Source organism: Dreissena polymorpha, chromosome 5 (genome assembly GCF_020536995.1).
Source record: "Dreissena polymorpha isolate Duluth1 chromosome 5, UMN_Dpol_1.0, whole genome shotgun sequence".
NCBI lineage: Eukaryota > Metazoa > Mollusca > Bivalvia > Myida > Dreissenidae > Dreissena > Dreissena polymorpha.
The window spans coordinates 76,347,462-76,372,820 of NC_068359.1; the positions used below are offsets into that span (position 1 = coordinate 76,347,462).

At 35.6% G+C, this 25,359-nt stretch overlaps 2 protein-coding genes across 3 annotated transcripts in view; both read right to left on the reverse strand.

Annotated features, from left to right (window-relative positions):
- Positions 1 to 297: 297 nt before the first annotated feature.
- LOC127882183 (ribosomal RNA-processing protein 7 homolog A-like) lies at positions 298 to 13,238 on the reverse strand. Of its 2 annotated transcripts, none has more exons than XM_052430676.1 (8): positions 13,109 to 13,238; positions 11,927 to 12,066; positions 7,472 to 7,597; positions 5,419 to 5,545; positions 3,817 to 3,914; positions 1,717 to 1,866; positions 1,108 to 1,156; positions 298 to 439 (listed from the first exon to the last, which is right to left on the reverse strand). In XM_052430676.1, exons 1-8 carry the CDS (start codon positions 13,143 to 13,145, stop codon positions 354 to 356), a joined length of 813 nt encoding a protein of 270 aa, XP_052286636.1. In that variant the 5' UTR covers positions 13,146 to 13,238; the 3' UTR covers positions 298 to 353. The 2 variants fall into 2 exon arrangements, with proteins under 2 accessions (XP_052286636.1, XP_052286637.1); XM_052430677.1 differs by lacking the exon at positions 13,109 to 13,238 and adding an exon at positions 12,611 to 12,665.
- Positions 13,239 to 15,347: 2,109 nt separating this feature from the next.
- LOC127831359 (ATP-binding cassette sub-family F member 1-like) overlaps positions 15,348 to 25,359 on the reverse strand; it is a 33,993-nt gene continuing 23,981 nt past the window's right edge. Inside the window, 4 exon segments of the mRNA XM_052356329.1 lie at positions 15,348 to 15,880; positions 16,389 to 16,461; positions 20,307 to 20,468; positions 21,233 to 21,304. Of these exon segments, the coding sequence (XP_052212289.1) occupies positions 15,702 to 15,880; positions 16,389 to 16,461; positions 20,307 to 20,468; positions 21,233 to 21,304 (486 nt within the window). The 3' untranslated portion in view covers positions 15,348 to 15,701.

A 25,359-nucleotide genomic window follows, 5' to 3' on the forward strand; every position in this document is an offset into this window, starting at 1 on the left:
ATTAACGCCTTTATAGAAGTTATGAGCATTTTTCGAAACCTAAACGCATTTTTCGAAACCTAAACACGGCCTCTAAGTCAAGGTCAAGGGGGTCAAAATGTGTGTGCAAAGAAAGGCCTTGTCCAAATACACATGCATGCCAAATATGAATGTTACATCTGATGCGACATAGAAGTTATGTGCATTTTTCGAAACCTAAACGCAAAGTGTGACGGACAGACGAACAGACAGACAGACAGTGCTATCAATATATACCCTCCTTCGGGGACATAAAAAAGAATTTGAGAGAAACATAAGCATTTTATAAAAATTTATTACTGCAACAAATATAACAAGACTTAATATATCTATCTTCAGTAAGGGCGGAACTTTCGTGCAGCTTTCATCAGTGCAATCTTCTGTTTATCTTCTTCAAACTTCTTTCTTAGAGTGGCAATTTCTGAAAGAACAACAAAAGGTTCTTTGTAAGGGAAATAATAGGTGCCTAGATTCTGGTATGTCATGATTAAATGAATTTTATCTACTGCTATGATAGACTACATTGTCAAACTAGAACTGTCACTGTTTTGCCTTAAATACCATGCGCAAGCCATTTTGTCAGAGGGCAATGGCAGTTCCATTTTAAAAACACATTTCCCAACAAGGCAAGCTTCCTACCTATGAAGTTTTGTCTTAATACCTCATATTATAGTTAAGATATGCCCTGGTAAAACTGTGAAATTATCAAAGTATGAGTTATGATTTTTATACACTTCACTTTCCCTTGAATAAAACTAGCTACATATGAAGTACAAAATGGATATCTTATATAATTTACAAGATATTCACCAGTAGAAAACTACGGAACAAAAAGGGAAATAACTCTAAAAATATGGATCCAAGACTGATGTTAAAAACACAATATTTGAACACAATAAAAAATTGGATGACTAACGCAAGTCTTTTAATTGCACAAAGTCAAATCATTTATTTGATTGAAAGATAAAAAGTTAATGCCTCAGAAGGTATAATACATAATTTGTTAAATAAACCGCAGAAACAACGGACTACTGGTAAACACACACAAGTTAAATATAGAAGAAAAAAATGTATAGTTAATATACATACGCTCTCGTTTGGTTTCTCGCATTTGAAAACTGTAAAAATTCAGCAACTCCTGAAATTAAAAGTCACACAATTTTAAGTAGTGTATAACATCTAGCCTTTGACGATATAACAATAGGATTTCTCTATTTGAGTTCATTGTAAAGACCATCAGACAATATATTTTGTGCACTATTGAAATACCCACTATATTCCGATATAATTGACTTCACAAGTTACTGCTATGTCGACTTAGAGCACTGCAAATCAGCAATAATATCCATCATCAACACCATCCTCATAATCATGATTATCACCTTCATCAACTATAATCAACATAATCATCAACCATATCATCTTCGACATCATCACTACCATGGCCATCATCATTCATCATCATCACCATCATCATTTTCATCAGCATCATCCTTACCATCACTACCATCATCAATACCATTGTCATCATCATCATCACCATTGTTATCATCATCAACACCACTGTCATCATCCTCACCATCATCATCATAATTCATCCTTTTCACCACAATTACCATCACAATCATCACCATAATTATAACCATGCTTCTCTCCCTCTACCCATTTCCAGTTTCCAAGCCCGGGCCAGCTTAGTACCTTCTCCTTCCTCTTCCTGCGTGCCTTGTTTGTGAGAGCCTTCTCATGTGCCTCTGTGCGGGGCGCCCCCTTGTTCTTGCTGTACTTGGTCACAGTGATCCAGCCTTCATCATCTGGCACACCCTCCTGGGCAGCTGTGGTCTCTTTCTCCTGTAGAACAGTACAGCATCACCATCAGCATTATTGGAGTTGCGTTCTGAGAAAACTGGGCATAATGCATGTGCGTAAAGTGTCGTACCAGATTAGCCTGTGCAGTCTGCACAGGCTAATCAGAAACGACACTTTTCGCCTAAATTGGATTTTTGCGAAGAAGAGACTTCATTTAAACGAAAAATGTCATAAAAGCGGAAAGTGTCGTCCCTGATTAACCTCTGCGGACTGCACAGGCTAATCTGGGACGACACTTTACGCACATGTATTAAGCCCAGTTTTCTCAGAACATGACTCATTCAATCACATTATCAACATCATCATTCTCACAATAATCATTGTCATCATCATTTCATCTGCATTATGTTATAATAAGCATCATAATAATCATCATTATTATAATCATCTACGGAACAATTTCTCTAGAGTTAGTAATAGTTCCCTTGACCTCCCCCATACCCAGTGCAATCCATATTCAGGGATTATTTTAAATATATATAAATGGACAAGGCTTCATTACAATAGCTTAATTTAGTATCAAGTTATTAAGCACTAACATTTTTTCTATATTAAAATTAAAGTGAAATTAATCTCTTCTTATAGTTGAGCTAAAAATTAAAAAAATATTTTATGAATCAGTTTTTCGTTTTTAGGACATTCCTGCAGAAGAAAACTAGAAATGTGTCACAGACTGATGTCACCACAACAGTTTATTGGGGGAAATGAATTGCACTCACTTGGTAGAGGACAAACATGTTACATACCATATACAAAACCTTTGAGCCTTGTAATTTAAGAAAAGATTTGTAAATGTCCATTACATGTAAATACTTGTAGGAAAAACAACCAACTGCAAGGATTGGAATAATTGTAACTACAGGGACATAATTAAAACAAATTTGCACCATGCAATGTTACATGACAGATACCAAACCATTTGGCCTTGCCATTTAAGAGAAGACTTGTAACATTAAAACAAGTAACACCCTGGGAGAGGACAGAGTTTTTTTTCCGTTAGGGGCATGATTTGATCAAACTTGGTAGAGGACCACGATACATTGTTACATGCAAAATACTAAAACTTTTGGGTCTTGTGGTTTCAGAGGAGAACATTTTAGTTTTCACTATATAAATACTATATAAATATCAGCACACAAAAAACACACACTAATTTTGACCCCAGGGACATGATTTGCACAAACTCAGTAGAGGAATAACATAGCAGGTTGTATGAAAAATATATCACCACCCTAGTCATTAAAGGCGGGTATTCACGATTTTGTCAAATTTCTATGAATTTATATAAAATGTGTAAAAAAATTATTATACATTTATTACAATATAAATTGAAATAAAAGTTAAGAAGAACATGTGTCGAAAAATGCAAAATAAGCCAGATATTTAATCCTGAAATCGAAAATGTCTGTACAGTCGAATTCGCCAGCATGTATATCATGCAGGTATGATCTAAATTTAGTTTTACGGATCATTTCAATTTCCTGCAACGATATCTATTCATACGACACACCAACACTAACTCCGATCCTTATAAAAAGACGCCTATTTTGTGTTATTGTAACATATTTGTATCAATATTTTACAATTTTTTGCACATATAAAAATCATGCATACCCGCTTCAAGAGAAGATTTGTTGAATTATTTTGCAATGTAGGTCTATATATTATTTATGAAAGCCCTTGGACATGACCACTTTCTACCCCAGCAGCATGATCCGAACCGTTCACACAGGCTTACCAAGGACGAAAATTTCAGCCTCAACTAGATATCCATTTAGAAGGCACTTCCTTCTAACAAAAAATTCCAATTTGAGTGGAAAATATTGTCAGTGATTAGCCTTTGCAGACTGCACAGGCAATATTGGGGCAACACATTACACACATGAATTTAGCCGTTTTCCCAGAATGCGGCTTATTTATGTGGACACTTACTTTTTGCACCTTGTCATCATATTTCAGCATATACTCGTCTATCTCTGTCTGGAGTGCATTGGTGTCCAGCAAGTCAGCCTGGTAGTCTGCGCACCATTCTGAAACCAGTCAGGGAAACTATATGGATTGTCTGTGGGAAAACTGGGCTTTTAGCATGTGCGTTAAGTGTCACCCCTGATTAGCCTGTGCAGTCTGCAGTCAACTCTTAAAAGACTTGCTTAGAAGACACTACCTTTAAAAGAAAAATTTCATTGCAAGAGGAAACTGTTATCCCAGATTAGCCTGCGCAGACTGCACATGCTAATCATGGATGAAACTTTACATGCATTTAGCCCACTTTTCAAAGTACAGTGCTGATTTTCTACCAAATTTTTATTCCAATTTTTTTTTCCACAAAATATTACTCCAAATCCTTATCTAACCATGAAGTACAATTGGAACTCTTCCTAATTATATCTAATTTCCTTGTTTATTCTAAAAGGTTTGAGGTACAGCGTTATAAGGAAAATTATAATAATTAAAAACATTATTTTTCATTAGGTAATTCAACGGACAGCATCATAAGTATCCAAACTTTCAAGTTTGATGTCCGACTACTAACCAGATATCCATTAAGATCGACATAAACTTTCAAATTGTGGAGTCAATCTTTATAATTTAGATGAATGATATATTCTTAAAGCAAATTTTTACCACTACAAAGTTATAACAACAATGTATGTTATCTTAAAGCAAATCTTTACAACTACAAAGTTATAACAACAATGTATGTTTTAACACTGAAACTAATGAATTCTTAAAGATTGAATGCTGAAGTCATTAGAAAGCATCAGGGAATATAGCATGTTAACAATTTTTATAGGTTTTGCACCAAATGTTTTTGAAAATTGTTTTATTTTAAATCACGTTCATAAGGTCATTATGAATATGTTTACTGCGTCTGCATAAGACAGCGTTTAAAAAAAAAAGAGGAATGGAAGATTATTGAAAAAGAAATGATACATTGATGCAATTTTTTTATAAGGACTAATAATTTAACAATGGAGACATTGATTTCTTTAAACATCAAGAATTGAAACAATCTATTGGTAAAAAACCAGCAACAATAACCAGGTTCGCACCTTATTGGCATACAAGATTGGAACATATTGTTTGTTCAACAATTCAATTCAATTTAAAGGCATTTCAATGTGTCTTTTTTGTGAAACCACTTGGATAATCCGTTCGCATATCATGACTCGGTATTATCTGTTTAAAGCATTTCAAGTAAGACACAAGCCTGTGCACAAATCAGAGACAATCCGCGTAGGCCTTTAATCTGAGTGGATTTAATGAATACTAATATCTATCATGACCTTCCTAAACATAATAAGCAAGATATACACTGTATGAGTATTTTTATGTTAAACATTTTTTTGGATACTCAATAACCAGAATACTTGCACAGTATCCAAATACTCCGATATTGGATATTTGTTGACAATCATATCTTTTATAGATAAAAAATACTAGTAATCTAATAATATAATTTTTCTTTGTGTCATGTAATATAAACAACATTCATCTTGTAAGCAACAACTTAAGTACATAAACGACACATACTTGCTAATCCTGATTCAATGGCTGGTCCCTTGTTGTCTTGCATGATGAGAGGGACATCAAAGGGAAGTGACTGTGCAGCCTTCACTGAGTTAGCCCTCTTGAACACAATGTACCCTACTCTGTACCCCTGAAAAGATAATAACATGCCTTTGGAAAAAAACTGATTTCCTGCCCAGACTCCTTGATGAGATAAAGAGAGCAAATGGATGATCTCATAATAAAGAGAAGAAGGCTTTGACAGAATTGCAAGCAATACAGAAATCAACTACATGGATTTAAAATTAAAACACTACCTTCATTATGCCTATTATCTATACATATGTAATTCTTTGCACTTCATATTCAAATCAGCTGGTAAAAATTTACACACACTATACAAAAGTTAAACTCACACCCTAACTTTAACATGACGTTGTCATGGGTGAACACAATTTCAGAAAAATATTATATTAGATTTTCAAGCACCCAATTAAAAGCTTCAATACATTTTATATAAAAAACAAGCGATGTGTTTGTCAGAAACACAGTGCCACCTACTGCGCCGCTTTGAAATAAAATTTCTATTTATCATTTGGCAGGTATAGAAATCATCTCCAATTAAAGCTTATTACTTCCCTTGGATTTTGTTCAATCCAACAGGGGGGGGGGGGGGGGGGGGGGGCAAGCAAAAATCTGTACAGTAACAGTGACAGTAACTTAAATTCTTGGAAAAAAAATAATATAATCTGAGATTTATAATTATATAAATTACTTCCATTGAAAATAATTGTCTCTAACAAATCTCTATTTTTAGTAGCAAATAATTAAAAGCCACTACCGTGACTGTAGATTCACCATTCAAAATGTGCAGCTCCATGAGATACACTTGCATGCCAAATATCAAGTTGCAATGTTCACTATTGAATAATTATCTCCCTTTAAAGCTTATTACTTCCCTTGGATTTGTATTTTTGACCTTAGACCTTAAAGGATGACCTTGACCTTTTACAAGGATGTGTTTGTCAGAAACACAATGCCGCCTACTGTGCCGCTTTGATTTATTTAACAAAAATATATTACTTGGCAGGTCAGATAATCATGTCCATTTAAAGCTCATTACTTCCCTTGGATTTGTTTTTTTCGACCCCGTGACCTAGTTTTTGACCCAGCATGACCCATATTCGAACTTGACCTAGATATTATCTAGATACAACTTCTGACCAAGTTTCGTAAAGATCGGATGACAACTATTTGAATTAGAGAGCGGACACGAAAAGTGTGACAGACGGACTGACAGTGCGAAAACTATATACCCCCTTTTCTTCGAAAGGCGGCATACAAATAATATAAAACTGAAATCAGTATTAATGTAAACATATTCACCCTTGCTAAAGTGAGACCTTTCCCATCCAAACCAAAGTTAACAAGATATGTGTTTGTCAGAAACACTATGTCCCCTTTTGCGCCGCTTTGAAGCTATATTGTTGACCTTTGACCTTGAAGGATGACCTTGACCTTTCACAATTCAAAATGAGCAGCTCCATGACATACACATGCATAATTCAAAATGAGCAGCTCCATGACATACACATGCATACCAAATATCAAGTTACTATCTTCAATATTGCAAAAGTATTCATTAAATGAGCGATTTTGACCCATATATTTGACCTTTGACCTTGAAGGTTGACCTTGACCTTTCACCACTCAAATTGTGCAGCTCCATGAGATACACATGCATGCCAAATATCAAGTTGCTATCTTGAATATTGCAAAAGTTATTGCCAATGTTAAAGTTGGGGCAAACAAACAAACAAACACACAAACCAACAGACAGGGCAAAAACAATATGTCCCCCACTATAGTGGTGGGGGCATAAAAAGGCTATATGCAAACAGCATAAAACCAAAACAGCCTGAGAGTGAATCACAGTCTGATAAGGTTTTATGCTGTTTGCTGCTCATCAGTATCTAAGGGTTGGAAATGAAAGCTTTTAAGCTTGAATCTATAATTTCAATTGCGTCAAAGTGTTTATAGGAGTGGTACAGGGTTAATAATCATAATGTGAATCTACCTTGATGACTGGAGCATCTGGAAAGAAGTTGGACTGGTTCACTGGGGGAGGCCCAGACGTTGGCTTGCTGTGCAGGTGTACAGTCTGGATTGGGCCACATCTGCTGAACATGTGCCGTAATATCTCCTGTAAACGGGAACACTTTTAACATGAACTGTAGAGTCTTCTGTAAGCAGGCACTCTAAAGATGAAGATGTGCGGTAATGTCTCCTGTAAAGGGGAACACTTTTAAACATGAACATGTGCGGTAATGTCTCCTGTAAGCTATCACATTTTAAACATGAACATGTGCTGTAATGTCTCCTGAAAGCTTTCACAGCCCAAACATGAACATGTGCCATAATGTCTCCTGTAAGCTTTCACAGTCTAAACATGAACATGTGCCATAATGTCTCCTGTAAGCTTTCACAGTCTAAACATGAACATGTGCCATAATGTCTCCTGTGTGCTTTCACAGTCTAAACATGAACATGTGCCATAATGTCTCCTGTAAGCAGGCAGTCTAAAAATGAACATGTGCCATGTCTCCTGTAAGCAGGCAGTCTAAACATGAATGAATGCCATAATGTCTCCTGTAAGCGTGCACAGCCTAAACATGAACATGTGCCATAATGTCTCCTGTAAGTGTGCACAGCCTAACCATGAACATGTACCATAATGTCTCCTGTAAGCGTGCACAGCCTAAACATGAACATGTACCATAATGTCTCCCGTAAGTGTGCACGGTGTAAACATGAACATGTGCCATAATGTCTCCTGTAAGCAGGCACAGCCTAAACATGAACATGTGCCATAGTGTCTCCTGTAAGTGTGCACAGTCTAAACATGGAACATGTTCCATAATGTCTTTTGAAAGCACGCACAGTCCAAACATGAACATGTGCCGTAATGTCTCCTGCAAGCACGCACAGTGTAAACATGAACATGTTCCATTATGTCTCCTGTAAGCGTGCACAGCCTAAACATGAACATGTGCCATAATATCTCCTACAAGCTTGCACGGTGTAAACATGAACATGTGCCATAATGTCTCCTGTAAGCATGCACAGTGCAAACATGAACATGTGCCGTAATGTCTCCTGTAACCATGCACAGTCTAAACATGAACATGTGCCATAATGTCTTCTGTAACCATGCACAGTTGAAACATGAACATGTTCCATAATGTCTCCTGTAAGCATGCACAGTCTAAACATGAACATGTGCCATGTCTCCTGTAAGCACGCACAGTCTAAACATGATTATGTGACATCATGTCTCCTGTACATGTTTAAGTGTGCACAGTCTAAACATTAATATGTGCCATAATGTCTCCTGTACATGTGTACGCGTGCACAGTCTAAACATGAATATGTGCCATAATGTCTCCTGTACATGTGCAAGCATGCACAGTCTAAACATGAATATGTGCCATAATGTCTCCTATACATGTGTAAGCATGCACAGTCTAAACATGAATATGTGCCATAATGTTTCCTGTACATGTGTAAGCGTGCACAGTCTAAACATGAATATGTGCCATAATGTCTCCTGTACAGTTGATTCTAAATAGGCATTATACAGTTCTAACTCACGTATCATAATCATTTATTTCACACTCAACATTATTATTTTTAATGGATTATACATGTGTTATTGTATAAAATACTGAAAAAGTAACATGTGCACGGACTAAACCAAACATGATTATAGAAAACCATTAAAATGGTAAAATTAATACAGAGGTTACTTGTTAATTACAACATGTAGTTGCCTTTTGTCTTCTCTTTTCTAGATACACAAATCATTACATGGGATTGAAAATGAGACATGCAGTAAATTTCCCAACTTGTATTTTAATGAGGGTAAATTACATGTCCTAAATCAGTATCAATTATACATTGTTATAAATCGATAAAGAGAATCCGTTCACAAAGTTTGCGTATTTTAATAAAACAAATTTAATAAGCAACTTAATTGTGAAGTTTTAGTTTATACCAAGTGATAAAATTTCTGAAAACTACAATTTATTTTCTCACAAGCTGGACTTTGGACTAATTTTTTTTAAATCTTAGTTTGATGAATGCCTTGCCAGCTAAAATTGAAGTAAATCATACAAAAATGATTATAAAAAAGCTGTATATTTTACTATTACTTAATGCTCGCAAACATTTATTACATCTAAGATTAAATTGAAAACATTAAATTTCACTAATTTTAAATATCTTTACTTTTTTAATTCACAGGCTTTTATTGCTTTGAGCCAAGGTGACATTCAGTTAATGTCAAGGGTATCGATTAAACACACAAGAGATTGCAGCTGGTCACCTTGGTACAAACTTTATTTAAAAATACATAGCCTTCTCAATTCAAAATCAACAATGCTTACATTTCAGAACAAAAAGAGAAGAAAACTAGAAATGGCGCGGCAGAGGCCTGCGCTTATTCCCACACCTCATGTTTGACTCAGGGGCGCCCCAGGCTTGGTAATGGGGCCATGCATAGTTGAGATTGACCATATGGTCATAAGAGATGTTCAGTATAAACTTGAAGTAATTGGGTGTAGAAATGAAGAAGAAAATGTAAAATAACCTAAAAAATGAGTGAAAATCTATACCCTAATTTCTCCTCCTCATCCTGCTCTCCTAACAAATCTAATAATGAAATAACTTCACTGTAGTCAATTATGTACATGTTATCCTAATTGGAATGACTTATGAGATGGCTGAACATGCTCTCTTATAGCCATTCTTCTTGCTTCTGTTTTGGAAAAGTTATGTTTTGAGGATAAATGGTTGACTAAATAGTAGCGTCTCAGAAATTTTCTATCGCAATCTTGTACACAACAATAAACATAATGACTTTCATGTCTGTCTTTGATGTGCCTGTTCAAAGTCCATCTTGCTTTAAATTGTTTCTCACATTTTTCCCACTTGTACATTTTGACAGATTTTCAGTAATGAGTCTAAAATTGTAATTGAACAAAGTGAAAGTTTCAGCCCTGTTATAGATTCTTGAGGCTCTATTCCATGAGTTTCTCATGCTTTTTATGCTTGACTGCATTCTATCTCTTCTGTCATATACAGGTGTCCCTTTGCCCAATATTTTATGATCCCTTGTATAAACATTAGATGGATGAGCTAAACCATTTCACAGATGAGTTAACACAAACAATTGAATACTAAATACATCTCTGCGCCACTACTGTGTAACTCGATGCACTGCTTTGATTTATTTATTTTTTTATATCATTTGGCAGGTTATTTACTGACCTCCCTTTAAAGCTTATTAATTCACTTGGATTTGTTTTTTTGACCTTTGATCTTGAAGGATGACCTTGACCTTAACCTTTAGCCACTAAATATGTGCAGCTCCATGAGATACACATGCATGCCAAATATCAAGTTGCTATCTTCAATTTTGCAAAAGTTATGGCCAATGTACCATTCCGGGGGGCATAAAAATAAGTGAAAATCTCTGACCTGGCCCCACCCAAACCCCCATAACTTTTGACCCAGGGGCAGGATCGCACATATGCTCATAGCTACCATGTGTGTAAGTTTCAAGGTTTTTGTGCTTATAGTGTAGGAGGAGATAGTTGCCAGAACGGACAGACAGACGGATGGCGGAGATAACCACAATATCCCCACGCTTTTCAAAAAGCGTGGAGATAACAATTAACACCCATCATTTATCCTCTAGATATCAGTCCTCCATCCTACACTTTGCAAAGTTTTACATTTGGAGCATATTTTAATCTTGTCTGAATTAGCATATTGTGACCGTAACCCTTTGTTGTAAACTCTTTGTCTTAGCCTAAATTACCAGACTGTTAAGGTAAATTAATGACGCTTTCTGCTCAGATCAAGACGGCTCAGATACATGACAGCCCTGGTCATTTTGTCAGAAGCAGACCCTACAAATTACATTTGAAATACACAGCACATTTATTGTAATCCTACATGGCACTAGAATATTAATTTATTAACTAATAAGAATGAGAAAATTGTACATGTAAACATGTTGGAAAAGAAGCTTACATGAAAAGAATAATTTAAAGCATTACATTAAAAGCAAATTTGTTTGCTTTTGGGGTACGGTATTAAAGAGCTTGTGAAAGAATTCATTTTCTCACTTCAATGAGAAATTTATTTTACTCTAATACTGGACACCAAACAAATATTCTCAATAAAAATAAATGAGCCGCGTTCTGAGAAAACTGGGTTAAATGCATTTGCATAAAGTGTCATCCCAGATTAGCCTCTGCAGTCCGCACAGGCAAATCAGGGACGACACTTTCCACTTTTATGGTATTTTTCGTTTAAAGGAAGTATCTTCTACACAAAAATCCAGTTAAGGCGGAAAGTGTTGTCCCTGATTAGTCTGTGTGGACTGCACAGGCTAATCTGGGATGACACTTTACGCACATGCATTAAGCCCAGTTTTCTCAGAACAAGGCTCAAATGTATTGCTCACCTTGCTGCAGTATGGTGGTATGTTCAATATGAAGAGTGTTTTGTCTTTGGGTTTGCAGGGGTGTGCCTCTCTCACACTATGGTCTTTCACATAGAGGTAGTGCACACCCGAACATGACTCCTCCACCTTCATTGGCACCACTGCAATAGGGTTAGATATTCTACATAGTGAACCTCGCTCTGGAAAAATGGGGCTTAATGCATGTGTTTCAACAGTTTTTTATGGAAGTTTTCTTTTAGAGGAAGTCTCTTCACAATCAAACTCAAGTTTAGGCATAAAGTGTCATTAGCCGTGATTAGCTAATACAGGACTACACTTTGAACACATGCATTGAGCCACATTTTCCCACGACACTTAAATGTTCATAGTTGTTACTACTATTAGCCCAGCTTAAGGGTACCAATTCTTGGACGTTACAATTTTCAAATTATTCTTATTATTTATGAAAGCGACCTGTTAACAGTTTGATAAATTGACAAAATAAAAAAAAATGTTTCAGATTTGCAAATTTTCGTTGCAGTTATGTTATTTGCATGGAAATAGACAACTGTACATTTCCATGCTTTAAAATATCTGTTATATGCAATTTTTTATACTTTGTTACTGTTATGTGATAATACAAGGATTGTTTATATAAACTAATAAAGCAGTCACCCCTAATAAAGTATAACATACAATAATTACACTTTTATGGCAGAGTGGTTTAAGCAATTGACTAATACTCAAATGGTCCGTGGTTCAAGCCCAGGTGTGAATTTCTTTTGTTCTGTAATTAATTTTATTATAGTTTTACACTTTAGCTTAATGCTTTTATGTTTACATTTGTCAATTTAAACATTTATGACAAACAAAACATGCCAAAAATGGCAAAATCTGTGAAAAAGTCACTTTAAGATTATTTCCTTTCAAAAATGCATTTTGAGCTGTGATCGTTAACGTGCCTTCAGGCCATATCAACTGACATAAAGCTTTACTCTAATAGTAACTTGTAAGGATAATATTAGGATTATAAATAAAATCATTCTCTATCCGAAAAAAATATCCGAACACGCGCCCAAGTACAAATATTTACATTTATGCCTTAAACTATAATAATATATTTATGCAACCATTTTGGAAAATCTTAAATTACTTGTAAATACATTACCGAATGAGATACAGAGGTATGTAAGCTTATATTACCTGTAAATCCCTGAAACACGACGTTGTCCGACGGCATGTTTACACCGGAAGTTCAAGATATACTTGATGTTACATTGCACCAATTATTTTGGGAGTAACGATCAAATATTTGCAATCAAAATCATGAACCGACTTCTTACACCATTGTTATTGTTGGCTTTTGTATTTGTTTTAATACTCTACTGATATTTTAAGTACTAGCTTTGTAATAAACCCAATGCAAACAGAGGCCAGTTTATACATGTGCCTGTTTATGTCATTTCTCTGATATACATCTGATGATGTGATTTATATTAACATTTTATTGACAAAAGGCTGTTGGTTTTGAATGCCATTGCTATTGTATTTTCAATAAATTACTTTCTCAACTGCAACTTAGGTTTGTTCTTTTCTTCATGCCATACAAGTTGTGTGTGCCCTTACCAGTTGCCACTTGTTACACAAGACGTTGATTAGGACAGCTTAACTGTAAACTGTTATCAATGCCTGGCTATGTCAGTTTTGACCTATGCTGACAACACTGATGTTGTAAACTGTTAATTCAACATTCATGATGACGTCCACCAAAAGGTTCTGTTGACGGTGGTGTCATATGTGCTGGATAAAATCAGCCGTTACCCGGTCAGCCTTAAGCTATCCCTAATTTTTAGTTGTTTTACACACCAAATTTTGTCAGATGTTTCAAATGTCAATTTTGACACATGCAATAAGTTGTTTAATAAATGAACAATATTGCAAACTACGTTGGGTGATGCATGTTTTCCTTTTTAACATAGATTACAACCAGTAAGTGTCAAAGGTGTGTTAACCACTATGACAATATAATCAACAATATTCCTGTTATTATTCTTGTAAATTGTACTTTAAACAACTAAAATATTTAGCCGTTTCATTCAATTTGATATTTCTAAGGCCTATGGCTATTTTATTTATTGTTTGTTTTTAACAAAGGATGATAACAAGCAGGCAAAGATGGCGCTAGATTGCTGTGTAAATTGTTTTTGCCAGTTTTATCCGAGGGGCATGATTTTAACAAGAGCACCTCATAACGGGTGCCAAAGCTCGGTTGCGGATGCAGTTTTGAACAAGAGCACTGCATAACGGATGGCAATGCTCGCCTGCGGATGCAGTTTTAAATAAATGAAAGCTTGTCAGGTTTTTTTTGTTCGAGGTCAGTGACCTTGACCTTTGACCTAGTGACCCAAAAAATGGGTGTGGCATGTATAACTCATCAAGGTGCATCTACATATGAAGTTTCAAAGTTGTAGGTGGAAGCACTTTGATTTTAGAGCAAAATGTCAAGGTGTTAGCAAGACGTGGACGGCGGACGTTGGACAACATGATGAGCTGGCTATGACAATACCTCGGGTTTTCTGTGAAAACAGCCGAACTAAAAAATGAAGCAGAAGAGAACTACATGTACATATGATTATAAATATTATACCTTGTTGCCTTTTTGTTATCTTATTTTTATGTCCCCCGCCACTATAGTGGGGGACATATTGTTTTTGCCCTGTCTGTTGGTTGGTTTGTGTGTTTGTTTGCCCCAACTTTAACATTTTTCCATAACTTTTGCAATATTGAAGATAGCAACTTCATATTTGGCATACATGTGTTTCTCATAAAGCTGCACATTTTGAGTGGTAAAAGGTCAAGGTCATCCTTCAAGGTCAAATATATAGCTTCAAAGCGGCGCAGAAGGAGACATAGTGTTTCTGACAAACACATATCTTGTGTGTTTTTTAAATTTCACTATACTGTATATCTATATAAATTATTTAACCTCTGGCACAACCAGTTTTGACTGCAGGGGGATGATTTGAATACTCTTTGTAAAAGACCACTAAAACATGTAAGCCATCAAATATTATACAGTACTCCTGACCTTTGTGGGCAGCTTTTACTATACAAGTCAATATAATTCAGGTCCTGGTGATCTCTGGGGCATGGCCAGTTTTGACACAGTCGTACAATTTTAAGAAGCTTTCTACAGGACCTCTATCTGATGTTTTATACCAAATATCAAAGCTCGTGGGCAAGATTTGAACAAACTCAGGTAAGCTTAAAACAGCATGTTGTTCTGTCTTGAAGGGTGAAGCTTGTGTATCGGGACGGACAAATAAACTGGGACAGACTGATACACTGTGTTGCTTCCAGTATACAGGGGTATGCCCCTCTTTGCTGCCCTCCATAGCTTGACACAATCAACGGTACATGGTAACAAAATAACAATGCCATGGACTAAATATATTTATTGTTTTATTTATATTTTTTAGTATGCAACAATCTCAGGTTGTGTTCATATTCAACAATAATTTCCAGTACAGAAACCACTGTTTATAGATTGCTCAAAACAGAGAACAAAAAGTGAATACTTCTTTAAATTGATCATTCAAGTATACAATACAAGTTGAAAATGGAAGTCGAATTAATATACATAAATCTCTTTCAAACAGATTGTTCTCGTTTAAATAAAAAATAATTATATTACAATTAACAGCTGATTGAACACGTCAGCAACTAGACCCAGATGTTACACAGAACATGACAATAAATACAAGTAATTTTTCCAACGTAAAGTTGCACATTGAACTCATTCCGTGGCTCCTACATTGCCGGGGGTTGCTATAGTTTCACCCATTTGCATCAAGAGTTCTTTCCTATAGTCGTCAAAGTCTCCATCAACCTCATTAATAGTCTTATTCTCGACCACCCAGAGGTTGCAGTCTGTCTCTCGTATCAGGCGCTCATCGTGACTCACTATCACCACACCTGGGGGCAGAGCAAATAATAATGTATAGCACTGAATATCTATACACGAGACTCGCTCTGGGAAAATGGAGCTTACTACACGTGAATTAAGTGTCGTCCCAGATTAGCCTGTACACTCGCACAGTCAGACACTTCCCAAATCAATGGAAGTTTTGCTTGGAAGAGACTTCCTTTAAAGGAAAAAATCCATAAAAGTGGAAAGGGTATTCCCTGATTAAGTTGTTTGGTCTCTGCACAGGCTAGTATGGGAAGACACCTTTAAGCACATGCAATTAGCGCAGTTTAGCCCAGTGCAAGGCTCAAATATTTTTTTGACACAACCTTTTCAATGCAAAGGTAAAAACTAATGGTATAACATTATGTGCTAAAACAGTTGAACATTATTATTATTATATATAGAGGACTAATTAGAAATATTTATTCTTCAAGAACATACATTAAGCAAATTGAATGTTTATAGTCATCAAAGAACAACAGATGTGGTGTATTATTTTAAAAGGAAGATTACCTCCCTTGAAGTCATTTATGGCCTCTGCCAGTGCGTCTATGGACTCAATGTCAAGATTGTTGGTAGGCTCGTCCTGAAATAGCCATACAACTTTACATCCGATTCTGTCCTAAAATTACCATACAAATTTAGATCCAAGTCTGTTTGCTTCAACAAACTAGAGCCTTGTCACAGACGTGACGAATACCCCCACATGCCGCATTGACACAGACTATTTTTCATGCTGTCTTCACAAAACAAGAGATTCTAATTTATGGCGATTTTTAAGAATTATTATGCCATAATCATTTATAGCCATTTTGAACTTTGAACTCTTGAATTCTTTCACATGACACGCCTTTCAATGACTGTGAACAAAATTAATGTACAGAGTCATTTTTAAATCTCACAATGAATGACATAGTTATGACCCAGACAAGATCATTTATTGCCATTTTTGACCTTTGAACTAAAAGTGTGACCTTGACCTTGAAGATATCGACATAATTCTATTGCGTGGCACACCGTCCAATGATGGTAAACAAAACAGCCAAATGATTTTAAAATCTCACAATATACTACATAGTTATGGCCCGGACAAGCTCATTTATGGCCATTTTTTACCTTTGAACTCAAAGTGTGACCTTGACCTTGGAGATACCGACGTAATTCTTTTGCGCGACACACCGTCCAATGATGGTGAACAAATGTGCCAAATGATTTTAAAATCTCACAATGAACGACATAGTTATGGCCCGGACAAGCTAATTTATGGCCATTTTTGACCTTTGAACTCAAAGTGTGACCTTGACCTTGGAGATACCGCCGTAATTCTTTCGCGTGACGCACCGTCCAATGATGGTGAACATATGTGCCAAATGATTTTTAAATCTCACAATGAACGACATAATTATGGCCCGGACAAGTTCATTTATGGCCATTTTTGACCTTTGAACTCAAAGTGTTACCTTGACTTTGGAGATATCGACGTAATTTTTTGGCACGACACACCGTCCAATGATGGTGAACAAATGTGCCAAATGATTTTAAATTCTCACAATGAACAACATAGTTATGGCCCGGACAAGGTCATTGATGGCCATTTTTGACCTTTGAACAATTTATTTGCAATTCATGGTACATAAGTATTTAATATTTCACACAATAATAAAACAGTTTTTATTTAAACGTGTTGATTGTTTCATGATATATTTATAATGATCAATCTTTATGCTAGTATTATTTTGTATTACAAACAGTGCTTAATTATACCTCCATTACCATTGGTAATGGGGGTTATATAGGAGTCACTTTGTCGGTCGGTCGGTTGGTCTGTCAGTCTGTCTGTCTGTCTGTCCCGAAATTTCATCAGATCTTCACCAAACTTGGTCAGAAGTTGTATCTAGATGATGCCTAGGTCAAGTTTAAATATGGGTCATGCCAGGTCAAAAACTAGGTCACGGGGTCACTTAGTGTGTTTTAAAATGAAAGTTTGTCCAGACCATTACTATGTCATTTATCCTTAGATTTTAAAATGACTTGGTACATTTGTTCACCATCATGGGACAGTGTGTGGTGTGAAAAAAGTACGTCGATATCTCAAAGGTCAAGGTCACACTTGGAGGTCAAAGGTCAAATGCTTGTCCGGGCCATGACTTTGTCATTTATTGAGAGATTTTAAAATCATTTGGCAAATTTGTTCACCATCATTGGACGGTGTGTCGCGCGAAAGAATTACATCCTCAGTGCTTACGTTAGTCCATATCTCCAAGGTCAAGGTCACACTTTGGGTTCAACGATCATAAATGAGCTTGTCTGGACCATAACTATGTCATTTGGAACATTTGTTCACCATCATTGGACGGTGTGTTGGGCGAAAGAATTACGTCGATATCTCCAAGGTCAAGGTCAATTTCAACATGCAGCAATGCTCATTTAAACAAGTTTGTACAATTGAATCCGAATAAATATTAAATATGCAAATGTAATTGGTATACATTAACGTAAAGCCATTGTTGTAAGTTGCATTGCCTAAAATAAGAAAACTTGTTAAGACAGGCCAGGGTTAACCATGATTGAAAGGTTCATTTTAATATCATGCTACAATAATCATCCTCATTTCTACTTAAACCAATCATATGTGTTAATACGGGTATAAATTAATATACATACAAGGGACATAATCACAAACCTTCTAAAGGAATACAAAACTGAAGATGTACTAATAACAATCTCTTTAAAATCACGTTTTTAGCTTAAAAAAGGATAAACATACATCATTTTACAGTATTAATTTAAACATTTTAATATAAAAAGATGTCAATATGAAAAAGTTGAAGACATTATCAGTTTTATTAATTTAAAATAATTCTGTAAGTTTTTACCAAGGATCTGTTATAAAATGGGCTTTGGTGAATAAACATCGCTTTTTTTGTAACAACGTCCATATCATAACAAGAGCACCGCCTTGCGGGTGCAGACCGCTTATCTATTTTTGCTTTTTAAAGGCGAAGCGACCTATCTCAATACTTCAATAAAAAAAAATTGGAGGGGTGGGGTGGAGAGGGGGGTATAGTGTGGGGGTGTGGTCATTTATTATTATCTTCCAAAAATAAGAAATACAAATGAAAACCAAAAAAAATGGGGGGGGGGGTTCTTGGGTGGGATAGTTGGACGGTCTTTCAAAAATAAAATAATTAAAATAAATATTTTTGTTTTTTCACCATGTTTCAACAAAAATATAAATATATTATTTTATTTGGGGGGGGGGGGTCGGGGGGGGGTTTAGTGTGAAGGTGTGGTCATTTAAAAGATGATCTTTCAAAAAGAAAAAGAAAATCAAAATAAACCAAAGTATTAATCAAATCTGATCATAAATAACGAAGTCATGGCAAATTTAGCAAAATTTAATTATTTGACCTTGAGAGTCAAGGTCATTCAAAGGTCAAGGTAAAATTCAACTTGCCATGTACAGATGGTACTCTCATGATAGTATGAAAGTATTTGAAGTTTGAAAGCAATAGCCTTGATACTTTAGAAGTAAAGTGGATTTAAACACAAAATTTAACCATATATCCAAAGTTACTAAATAAAAAAGGGCCATAATTCCGTCAAAATTACAACCAGAGTTATGCAACTTGTCCTGTACAGTCCCCAAATGATAGTTTGTGAGTGTTCCAAGTCTGAAAGCAATAGCTATGATACTTTAGGAGTAAAGTGGACCAAAACACAAAACATAACGAAAATTTCAATTTTCTAAGTATAAAGAGGCCATATTTCTGTCAAAATGCCAGTCAGAGTTACATAACTTTGCCTGCACAGTCCTCTTATGATAGTTAGTGAGTGTCGCAAGTGTGAAAGCAATAGCTTTGATACTTTAGGAATAAAGTGGACCTAAACACAAAACTTAACCAAATTTTAAATTTTCTAATTATAAAAAGGACACATAATTCTGTCAAAATGCACGCCAGAGTTATCTTACTTTGCCTGCCCAGTCCCCTCATGATAGTAAGTAAGTGTACCAAGTTTGAATGCAATAGCTTTGATACTTTAAGAGAAAAATGGACCTAAACACAAAACTTAACCGGACACCGACGCCAAGGTGATGACAATAGCTCTTTTCCATAAAATAGATGAGCTCAAAACTACACATTCATTCATTCTGAGATAACCGGGCTTAATGCATGTGCGTAAAGTGTCGTCCCCATGTACCCTGTTCAGTTTGCACAAGCTAATCAGGGACAACACTTTTAAATTGTATGGCATTTTTATTTAAAGGAAGTCTCTTAAAAACAAAAATCCAGGAAATAGAAAATGTCCCTGATTGCCTGCGCGGACTGCACAGGCTCATCTAGGACGACACTATGCACAATCATTAGGTCCAGTTTTCTCAAAACTAGGCTAAATTAATGTCTTAGCCCCATGTGGCTATGTACCTACCAATATAAGCACATCTGGCTGTCTACATGTGAGGTCTGCCAGTGCCACGCGAGCTTTCTGTCCCCCAGACAGGTCCCTGTTCTTGATGGTGTGAGAGTGACCCGGCAACCCAAAGCTGCCCAGCGTCTTCCTACACAACTGGTAGTCCATGTTGAAGTTACGCTGCAAGCAAACAAGGGCAGATTTACCTCTTACCTCTCAGACAGGCACTTTGACCCATTTGTAGTACGTTAGAAAATCCTATTATATTAAAGACCTTTCATACTAGATTCACGTTTAAAAGGCTTCATGTCCAAGCCTAACATACTGCAGAGCAGAAAACAGGATAAAACCTGAACAGACTGCGAGTGACTGGTTGCATATAGCAATTTTCACTTTGCTTCTGAGTGGAAAAGGGTTAAGTTTCAACTTTCTTAAAAAAAATTAAGCCATGTTTCAAATTGGCTTCTTTAGCACAATATATAAAGTGGCACATTATTTTGGCTAAAACATCTCGTTTATGACTAGTCACATGTTATAGAGGAAGTTTGGAAAACCAATACACCACTTTTACAACATAAGGAATTTGTCAAGTAATTTTATTATATCTTCATGTAAAACAAGATGTGTTTGTAAAACACTATGTCCCCCCCCAAATATATTTGACCTTTGACCTTGAAGGATCACCTTGACCTTTTACCACTCAAAATGTGGAGCTCCATGAAATACATATGCATGCCAAATATCAAGTTGCTATCTTCAATATTGCAAAAGTTATGGCCAATGTTAAAGTTTTGACACAAACCAACAGACAGACAGGGCAAAAACAATACCAGGACAAATTTAAGCCATACTTAAGATACAAAATATGTATTGTTTTATAACAAATTAAGTACGGGCATTAAGGCAATTGTTCTCAGACCAAGGCTACCATATATGCCACCGACCTGCAGATGTTCTATAGGAGACTCATCCGGTACCAGCTGGTCAGCAGAATGCTGGTCATACTTGCCAATCCTCTGTAAAAGATAGCAACAGTATTATCCCTTCAGAAATTATAGTAATATGTCTAATCATCTAAATGCATCAAAATAATCTGAGATCAATAGATTCCTTATGTAGAATTCAACATATTACCATTAAATTACATAAAATTCAGCAAAATTGTATATGATTTTTTTTCAGATCAATTTATAAAACAGCTTACATGAACTATATCCAATTAAATAAAAGAATCAGAACTAGAAAAGTGTCACAGACACCGACAGGTCCCTCTTGAGACATGTTTGGACACAAGAAAATCCACGATATATTCTTCAGTGGACAAAAAGGCAAAGGGCCATAATTAAGCCAAAATTGGTCATAGTCAAACCAAATTTCTTTATTATCATCCACAAATTATCATCACGTTCTGAGAAAACTGGGTTTAATGCATGTGTGTAAAGTGTCATCCCAGATTAGCCTGTGCAGTCCGCACAGGCTAATCAGGGACGCAACTTTCCGCTTAAATTGGATTTTTGCTAAGAAAAGACTTCAATTAAACAAAAAAGGTCATAAACCGGAAAGTGTCTCCCTGATTAGCCTGTGCGGACAGGCTAATCTGGGATGACACTTTACGCACATGCGTTATGCCCAGTTTTCTCAGAACACGACTCAATTAATGTCATTCAACAGTGAGAATTGGAGCAAGAATCACCCAATATTTAAATAGTAGTTAAAAACAACATTCTAGGACCATATAATATAGAGTGGAAAAAACAAAGGGCCATAATTCTGCCAAAATTCTTTTATGATCATGATATCTAGACATACAAAGACATTCAAATATTTAAGTTTTTGAGTGAGATAATCCCAAAAGTTAAAGCCAAGTTAACAACACAGCATTTTCTGATTATTAATTTTTTATTCTATAGTGGAAAAACAAAAGGCTAAAACTCGTTGCAGCCAGAATTTGTTTCTTTATGATATTCTTCTAATCTATCTATATTAATCTAATAAAGGTTAATTGGACTGTGATAGTTTGAGTGAGTAACTAGTAGTTATAAAGGGGTTGAAAACACAAGCTTCAAGATGTTAACCCATTTATGCCTAGTGGACTCTCCCATCCTTCTAAATAGGATCAATTTATTTCCAAAATGAGGGATGTCTAGTATATTTATTTCTATATTTAGAATATTTCGTACAGAAATTCCTTTAAGCAAACAGTGCAGACACTGATGAGAGGCTGTCATCAGGGTCTATGCTGTTTGCCAAGGCCTTTTTTCTAGACGCTAGGCATAAATGGGTTAAATAAGAGCTGTGTTAGTGAAACACTATGCCCCCTATTGCCATATATTTGACCTTTGACCTTGAAGGATGACCTTGAGCTTGACCTTTCACCACTCAAAATGTGCAGCTCCATGAGATACACATGCATGCCAAATATCAATTTGCTATTTTCAATATTGCAAAAGTTATAACCAAGGTTAAAGTTTTGGGACAGAATGACAGACAGACAGACAGAATGACATACAGACAGACAGGCCAAAAACAATATACCCCCGAAAATTCGATCCGGGGGCATACAAATAATGTAAGCAGTTTTGCACAAAATCTACCGGTAGATTTTTTTTAACTTGATCATCTAAATATTTAAATACTCAGGATTTTAAAGAGTGGACTCCTAACTTGAAATTGTCTTTATATCTGCACTATCAAAATCAATTCACTCAGTGAATCTACATCTACATCAACAAAAGTGTGATGTAATTAAGATATATTTACATACAAACTTGAGACATAATCTCTTTGGGCTTTTGCACTAATTTTTGTAATTAAACAACAAAGGGAGTGAACTATGTTCAATACTTATATTTTCAGAACTAGCTGTAAAATGAAAGAGACAAGTGAGAACTATTGTTCATTATACATTATAATGAATGTTAACTTGCATTAATAAACCTGCATATGTTTTTAGATGTACTTCAACAAAACCATGAATATCAGAATTATAAAAAAATACAAACCCACTGACAAGAGAACAATAAATAACATGGAACACATATTCAACCTATAATTGTCAACAAGACGAAACAAGAAATGTGTTTGTCAGAAACACAATGCCTCCTTATGCACCGCTTTGATTTTTTTTAACCTTTGACCTTGAAGGATGACCTTGAACTTTCACCACTCAAAATGTGCAGCTCCAGGAGATACACATGCATGCCAAATATCAAGTTGCTATCATCAATAATACAAAAGTTATGACCAAGGTTAAAGTTTTGGGACACATACAATGACAGACACATACAAATACAGACAGACGGACAGGCCAAAAACAATATATCCCTGATCATTCGATCCAGGGGCATAAAAAGAGTAAGATGGTTAACAAGTGCACCTAACTCATGGACAGGGCAGTCGCTTTATTCAGTTAACAGGTTATCCGTTTCTTAAGGAGGTTAACCGGTTACACAATTAATATTTGGTTACTCTTGCAGAATTTTTTTTTGGTTGAACGCAATAAATAGTAAAATCGTTAGTTTTGTTTGACTTCATTCCACTGTATTGGCTAATCCGCTTATCTTATCGAAAATTATCACCAATTACCACCCCGTGATGCCCCTCTGTGGATCAAAAGCGATTAGAGTTGTAAAACATCGGGTGCAGCAGATTAATGAGCAGGCACACAAGAAATTAGCACCTACTCTGCAGTGTTTGTTAAGCACTTTACATTCTATTGTGTTATTTTGTTGACTACCATTGCTTGATAAAATCAATACAGCTGGACACTGTGATTACACCCGATCACTGTTGTTTTAACAACTATTGCAAACTGAAATGCCCTAATAAAGACATCGAGTATAAACAGGCCTTCAATAGAGGTTTGGAAAACCCTTTGCCCATTGCAAAATATGTTTACGCTAATCGACAATTGTTATTAATCAGAAAACTATTAATGCATGTAATTCTTAAAGGAAAATGAGTGTTAATAAAACACAACATAATTCAAATTCTGCACTAGCTTTTATTGATCAAGGTGTAGAACAATAATTATGTGTAAAAGACATGAAGGTAATATTTCAACAAAGAAATATCACAGTTCACCGACAAGCATATAAAAATGTTGGAAATTACAAAATTTGTAAAGAAACAGTATTTAATTGATAAAATGGTTAAAGTAATTAGGTTACAAGACAATCAACAAGACAAGAGTATATTTGCAAATGCATGTAATTGTTTATAAACGTATAGGTTTTTTGGATTTTTTTTTTTTCATTTATGTGGTACGTGAGTCGGTTAACCGCTTGAATATCGAAACAGGTTAACCGGTTACTAATTTGCTTAGGTTTGCCATCCCTAATAATAACAATAATCCTAAGATTTGACAGTAATGACACAGTCTTTATTTCTGCGTTAAATATATGTTCATTTATAATAAATGTTTTCATATAACATTTAATGAAAAATATTTATCACACAGAAAATCACTAAGTACAGTGTAACTAAGCAAAGCTAAGTTTTCTATATATTTATGTTTAATATTTTTTTCACTTTGTACTATGCTTTTGCATGTCTTCCAAACTACTAACAGCATCTCACACACCAATCATCTGAAGTAGCATAAAAGCATCTCACACACCAATGATCTGCAGTAGCATAATAGCACCTCACACACTAATCATCTGCAGTAGCATAATAGCACCTCACACACCAATCATCTGCAGTAGCATAATAGCACCTCACACACCAATCATCTGCAGTAGCATAACAGCTTGATGGAGAATACAGGTAACACTCTGGTTACATGCATAACCCCACACCCCACACTTGTGCTCTCTCTCTCTCATGTAAGCATTCTCATATGTGTCTTCAAGTTCCGTCTCTAGTTACATGGATAACCACACAATGTGTGCATAACTCCAGTATCCTCATGTGTATTTTCAAGGTATTACTTGTGTTACACTCATAAGCACACACCTAAAAGATTTATAGTCTCTAGTCTGCATGTATCCTCATGTGTCTCTTCAAGGACTCCTTCCGGGCAAATGCATACCTACACACCTCACACTTGTACATTCCCTCTCCTGTATGT

What these genes read in the sequence shown, in the direction of transcription:
- LOC127882183 (XM_052430676.1), bottom strand. Translation starts at nt 13,145, where the DNA reads ATGCCGTCGGACAACGTCGTGTTTCAGGGATTTACAG. An exon ending in CGTGTTTCAGGGATTTACAG is followed by an intron (nt 12,067 to 13,108) that starts GTAATATAAGCT and finishes ACCCTATTGCAG; the next exon opens with TGGTGCCAATGAAGGTGGAG. An exon ending in CAGATGCTCCAGTCATCAAG is followed by an intron (nt 5,546 to 7,471) that starts GTAGATTCACAT and finishes TTATCTTTTCAG; the next exon opens with GGGTACAGAGTAGGGTACAT.